The sequence below is a fragment of the Olea europaea genome, chromosome 2, assembly GCF_002742605.1.
Source record: "Olea europaea var. sylvestris chromosome 2, O_europaea_v1, whole genome shotgun sequence".
Taxonomy (NCBI): Eukaryota; Viridiplantae; Streptophyta; class Magnoliopsida; order Lamiales; family Oleaceae; genus Olea; species Olea europaea.
Window position 1 is genome coordinate 30,687,612 of NC_036238.1, and position 7,285 is coordinate 30,694,896.

Sequence of the window (7,285 nt, forward strand, 5' to 3'; positions counted from 1 at the left end):
TCCACAATTATAACAAATTATATCATTTTAATTAACAATTTAAATGAAAAATAAAGCCAAATGAATACCAAAAGATCCAAAATTTCAACATATTTCAGATGGAAAATTATACCAATAAAACACATTTAATTAACAATTTCCAATAAAACAAGTTCTATACAATTTAATTCCCTGAAATTCGTTTTTTTTTTTCCACCCAAATTCCATTATTACAATCAAACGGACCATAACTTGAAAATTCACAGAAAAGCTCTTTAATGTGCACTAAAAACTGCAATAATCATAGCATGTTCCCTCAAAACAACACATGCCATCCACCATTAATAAAGAAAAGTACGTGCTAGTACTCTTATTTGCCCCCAGGGCACATCTCCAAGTGGTAAAAGAGGAGGGTGGAGAAATCCAGTTTTGCTTGAGGCTGCTGCGTCAAGGGTTCGAATCCTGAAATATGGATTTGGCTCTTGGATAAGTGCAAGTGTACAAGCAGCCTTCCACCCTATACCCTTGGAGGCATAACCTGCGATTTACCTCCCTCACGATGCTCCAGAACAGGGATGATGGAGGACCTTTAAGGTTAGGGTTTAACCTTTTTAAGTACGTGCTAGTAACAATAGGTTTATAAATAACAAGTTCTAAATTTAATATGAATATTAAAACCAAACTTCGAGGACTATTTGTTAACCAAAAAAACCCGTAATTAAGCAATATGTGAAGAGAAAATCACAAGACTCGCATCAAACGATACGAACTGCTCTTCCGTCCAAGCCCGCTACAAGCTTGCACGGTATTTAAAAAAGGGTGACACTTTTAATCAAATCTATTATTAGGTAACAAATAAGGAGCCGTCATCTATCATTCCCTCCAAAATATCAAATTGTCCCAAAATTTAGAGAAAAATCTATAAATATCCTATCATTTGAAGTGAAACACATGCAATATAAATTTCTCTCTTAAATAACCATTTCATCTCTCTCCTATTTGAGTATCAAAACTAGTAAGATTTGAAGGTAAATGTCCTGATCAGATGAAAAGATTTGTTGATCTGATTTTTATCAACACTCTATAGGGCATGAAGTAATTTAGCAAAAGTATAAAATAATGCAATAAAATCCGAACTAGAGTAAGATAATTTTACCGCAGCCCAATTGAAAATAACAAAATTACATTAAGAGAAAAATCCGTCATTTTTCTGCTCTGGTTGATTCGGAAGCACCCTGGATTGACAACTAAAAGAAGAAAAGCACAAATACAGTCATTCTATGATCTCCCTCTGCCCCTGAAACCTCCACCACGACCACCGCCTCGAGGACCACCTCTTCCCCTTGGAGCACCCCTTCCGCGAAAGCTGCTGCCGCCACGTCCACCTCTCCCAGCACCTCTTCCTCCCCCACGTCCTCCCCCTCTACCACCAGTTTGCGCTTGCCCTCTGCAAAATAAAAAATAAAAAATGCAACAATAAAAATTCAGTTTCCAATGCTAATCGAGTAGGCCAACATATGACGATGACTTTAGCTCCAGACAAAAAATCAAATAAACATCAAAAAATAAGTAAAATAGACAAATATATGGCAAAGAACAGAGCAGCCTAGAATTAATATACTTGCTAGTGATCAGGGGTAACAGCTATGGCTAGAAGGTGGTCAGAAAAAATACTAATGCGTATGCAAATATACAGGGACAATTAGATGCATATAGCTGACTGAAATCAGCACACTATGAAATATCGTTCTCGGAGCCTAATACACTCGAGAATGTTGAGGAAGAGAAAAAGGGCATGAAGCATGCAATAGAATATCAGTAAATAATAACTATGTTAAGGAGTAAAAAAGATTGTTTCTAACTAAAACAGTAGAAAGCATAATACTGTTTGTTTGCAACTGGAACCTCCAGTAGACTACCGCTACCAAATTTAGGATAGTTTTGTTGTATATCCGTGAAATGACTAATCCAGAACCCTAAAAATTAAATAACATCATTGAAAATGAATTTGTAACCTTTTCTATTGTCACTTTCTTTTAAGCTATGATGCATCGATACAGACACTTGTGTCCGACATGATACATATCGGATACGTCGACTCGTGATTTTTCAAAAAAATACCGACAAGATACGTCGTCGACACGTTTATTAAATTCTTTAAAATTCTTCATTTATATAGTGTAAATTTATTTTTATACTTATTGATTTTTCTTGTTGAAATCTTTTAAATATGATTACTTATTTGTTATTTACTAATAATTTTGAGTTAAAAATATATAATAGCTATAGTAAGAAAAATAATTATTATAGAGTGTTCGGAAAAGTGTCGGTACCGATACGTGTTCGACACGTGTCTGACATGGACACACTATCCTAATTAGAGTGTCGGTGCTACAGAGCTTTTAAGGATCTCAAACAAGAAATGTCAATGTCTCTTTCATAAATACATCATCCAAAAAAAATAAAAATAAAAAATAGCATCGCTAATTAAGTGCAAAATGCGCAATCTTTTCATTGTATGATCAAGTCCACCTCAAAAAGCAATCGAATTTCCAATGTTTGATATTTCTCCAATGTGATGCAAGATTAAGGACATGTTTGGTATGGACTCAACATTACAACAAGAAGATTTTAGCGTTTATGGTTGAAGATTATACTGTCTAATGGACAACTAATTATGGGCATAATGTGTAACACAGAGCAAATCAAAATCTTAACCTTCACGAGATATGGACCATATTAACAAGTAAAAGCTGTTTAGACTAAAAAGTGATAGATGGACATACTTTGGCTGTGGAAGAAATCTTGAGAGCGGCAAAAGCTTAGCCGGGTCAATGTAGAACTTCTCGCCTGCTGAATACGAGGTGGACACAATTCCTTCCATCATTTTAATCGAAAAATACTGTAACAGAGCCACCAAAATAATAAGAAATGGATAAAAATAAACCTTACACTTGTAAAAATAGAAGTCCAGGAAAACTAGAAATGGACGGACTCACAGATTCATTAATGGGGCCAAATATTTCATCAACTTTACCGATCTGTGTCTTGTTCTCAAGGTAAATTGGTGCGTTGAAGTATGGTATTTTTTCATTTGTGAGCTTCATCACAGCATCTCCCTCACAAGCATGAACAAATGATGAAACCTCTGCACAAGTAATATTTACAACAACCATCACAAAAAAAAAAAAAAAAACAAAAAAAATCTTTTGTATATATCTGCTTAGAGAGAGAGAGAGAAGGAAAGTACCAATGACTTCATCAGGCGGACCTTCGTCACGAGCGAAGCGGCCGCCGCCACCGAAGCGACCACCACTTCTACCGCCACGGCCACCACCATCTCTCCCGCCCCTGAAGCCACCGCCCCCAAAGCCGCCGCGTCCCCTAGGAGGTCTCATGCTTCTTTTTTTGTGACTAACAAGAAGAGTAGAGGGTAGACGTAAGGAGGCGAGTTGGGTTTTAGGGTTTAAAGGGCGCGTATTTTAATTAGTATTCTAAAAGACGTGGTGACCTGCGAAGGTCAAATTATGTGAAAAATCGAAAAATCCTTTTCATATACTAAACGAGCTTAAGCGAGTATAGACATAAAAGAAAGTGTAAAAATGCATTTTCATATTTTAATATTATTTTAATTTTTGATGAATCGAAAAATCGTTTAATAATTAAAAATAATATCTATCAAATATCTAAAATAAATTTATATAAAATTTATACATTTTTTCAAAATTCTCAACAAAAAGATAAGTTCCAAATGTAAATATTAAATTTTAAATAGATATGAATTTTTGGGAGATTTCTTTTGTTTAAGGTTTCAAGTGACTATTTTGAATTTAGAATCGACGAAGTGAAAAAATCAACATTTAAATTTTAATTTAGAAGAATTGTAGAATTTAAAAAAAAAAAAAGATAATTATATGTACCTAGGCTTGGTTATAGGGGACAACGATTGTTGTTGACCGCTAAATAAGGCTCAAAGCCCGCGCATCACACTTCAGCGACGCTTAGGTGCAGCCAATGCGTGCCCTTTAGAATAATGATTTTAATGACCTTTTGGCATTCAAAAATTTTGGGATATTTAATGTAGATTTTTTGAGATTCTCTAAAATTATTGATGTATTCAATTGAAATTTTTATAAATTTTTAAAAAGTTCTAAAAGTTACGGTTTATTCAATTAAATTTTTTAGAAATCTCTATAAGTTTTGGGGTATTCAAATTTTTATGATTTCTCTGAAATACTAACTTTTAAGTAGAAAGTACTCATATAAAATTTAAAATTTGTCATTCATTAATCACGAGATTTTGAAAGACTTTCACAAAATTACAATCTTTCTTTCATTTTTCCTTTTATGAACATTACAGGTAATTTATTTTTCTATTAATTAGATTTATTTAAATGAAAAATATTTATTTTTTATTAAATTGTAAAATTTTATAGTGAAAATTTATAATTATATATAAATATATTGATTTTTTTATTTTTAAAAGTATATTATATTAATAAATTGAATAATATATTTATTATTTATCATATATATGTATTGAATAATTTTGATTATTATTTATTTAATTAGGATCTTAAATTTTTATTCTTTTAATTTTTTTAATTATATAAGAAGAAGGGGAGTTGTGGAATCCAACATTTCGTATGTGAGAATTTCGCACCATCATACTAAATCTACATGAATTCTATTTCAAAAGAAAGTTTTCAAAAATCTTTCAAATTCTACAGAAGCTTATAAAAATTTTAAAAGGAAAGTCTATAGAAATCTACGAATAACTTCTACTGATTTCATATAAATCTATAAAAAAATTTATGAAATCCACAAAAAACATCACTTAAAAGAGGTTTATTGAAGTTTTTAAAAATTTCAATTGAATTCACACCCTATCTAAGTAAAGTAGAAGAGACGAACTCCTCTTTACCCAGTTTGCCCTTTGGACTTAAAATAATTTTATTAAAAAATATGGCTAAGGGCCAAAGGTCCCCAAAGCCCAACTTATGCATAGCTAAAGTTGAGATCCATGGGGAGGACTCTTCTGAGGCCGAAAATCAAGCTTTTCTTTCACGAAACCTTTTAGGCCCATATTAAAATAGCACCAAGCCAGGTCAGCTCAAATAATTAATGTATTCATGAAATTAGCCCGTGCAGTAATTATTGCATAGTCAGTGTGTGACTTAGCTCAACAATAGGAAGATTCCAAAGTCAATACCTAGATTAAGCCTTTGTTTAAATCCCATTCTTTAGAAAAAAAAAAAAAAAAAAAAAAAAGGATTTTTTTAATTCTTAATATATTTTTGAATGGAAAATATATCAACTTCCTTTAGAAAATGTGAATGATTCCATAATTAATGAAGTTTGAGTTGTTCCTTATTTATTTTTGGGAAGATGTTATGATGCTGCAGTTGAGAATTGATTATCACCATTAATTTTTTAAATAATTTCTTCTAAGGTACCAAATACATGTTTTCAAGCTTCCCGACAATTTCGACAGTTCAACTATCGAATTCGACATTTTGAAATCGTTATATTAGACATCTCAACTGTCGAATTCGACATTTAGAAACGTCGAGATAAATAATTTAACTGTTTGGATTCAACCATTCATTTCGCCTTTTGTCATTGAATGGATTTAAATATTCCAAAGAGTCACCTTCATGCTATTAAATGTCAACACATTGATTATGCAGAGTTCTTACCATTGCAATATCAACTTTTCAAGTATTAATAATCATTTGAGATCCATCATGCATATGGACTAAAGTTTGTTTATGTGGATGATGAATGAAAGTGAAGAGTGGACAAAATCACTTTCGTTTCACTTTCGTTTTAGTTCCAAAAGTATTACATATGCACTCATTATGGTAGAGTTGACCATAATCGGACCACGTGTTCCAACCCTCTAACACAACTAATGTAAATAGGCTTGATGTCTAAAAGTAGTTGAAATTGTATTTTGAATATTCCCCCAATAGCGTTGTACATTCTAAAATAATATTATCATTTTATTATTGTTTGCAGATATTAGTCGTACTTAAATTCACAAGCAAAATAATTATATGGACAAAAATTGCATACCATCTGATAGAAGGATTCTATCATTCTCGACAGATGGTTGCGAAGTAGAAAATTTGACTACAAAAAAGTGTATAAGGGACATGCTGTTTCTGAACACATTCTCAACTTACATTATTATTAGCATTTTATTATCATTTGTAAATATTGCATAATATCCAAACAGTTAAACTATCGGTCCCAACAGGAGATTTCTGTCATTCTCGACGGTTGGTTGCGAGCAGAAAATGTAACTACAAATAATATGCACAAGGGTAAGCTGTTGCATAATATTTAGTAAAAACATTACTATATTTATCCTTGACAAAATTTTAATACATAACTTAACAAATTTTCTCGTGTTAGTTGAACAATTCAACGAGTATGAGAAACGAGAAATGATAAAATGTGTCATCACATGTGGATGCAACCACTAAATCATGTTTATAACCACATTCTTGGAGGAAAGCAAAATTAGGTCATTGATTACACAAATAAATTCTAATGTAGTATTAACAAATTTGGTCACACTATCTCTTTATTCTTTTTCTCATCTCCTTGGTGTATGAAGTCCTAGTAGATGCTGCAAGAAATTGAATGTGTGTCGATCATTGCTCTTTGTGTTAACAACATTGTTACTTTCGATAGGTAAGGTGGCCGCCTCCGTCACGCTACAAGTTGAGGGAACTTTCTCGTTGTTCGGGCATGACACTTTAAGCTCTATGAATCCTCCATCTAGTTGTTAACAATATTTACAACACTAACCGACATGAGTTCATTAGTTCTAGTTTGCAAATTACGGAATGAGATGAGAGTATTTAAAATTTTGAATTCCTCATAATTAACATACATACCGTTCGCCTCTTGGTTCTCACTAGGCAATATACCCTCATGATTATCGGAGCACGGGTTGATGCATCATCCATCTAATTGAAAATAATAATTACAATACTAATGGACATGAATTCAATATTTCTAGTTTGCATATTATGAAATGAGACGAGTGTATTTAAAATTTTGAATTTTTCAGATGTTAATGCTAAACACATGTGTAAGAAATCAAAAAACAAACTATAATATTCAATAAATACTGCCTTTAACTTCGAGAATGACAATTTATATCGAAAGATAACTCATCCGTCGAGAATAACTGAAACGAATTGTCGAGAACGACTGTTTATCGCGACAGATGGGTTACATAACTAATCCTTCAAGAAGTTCTTGTGTCGAGAATTCATAACTGTACAAACTT

The 7,285-nt window shown here is 32.3% G+C and overlaps 1 protein-coding gene across 1 annotated transcript; it reads right to left on the reverse strand.

Moving 5' to 3' along the window:
* Window positions 1-1,017: 1,017 nt before the first annotated feature.
* Window positions 1,018-3,377, reverse strand: LOC111370607 (putative H/ACA ribonucleoprotein complex subunit 1-like protein 1). The gene is made up of 4 exons (XM_022992402.1): window positions 3,230-3,377; window positions 2,979-3,127; window positions 2,766-2,881; window positions 1,018-1,426 (listed from the first exon to the last, which is right to left on the reverse strand). Exons 1-4 carry the CDS (start codon window positions 3,375-3,377, stop codon window positions 1,258-1,260), a joined length of 582 nt encoding a protein of 193 aa, XP_022848170.1. The 3' UTR covers window positions 1,018-1,257.
* Window positions 3,378-7,285: the final 3,908 nt, after the last annotated feature.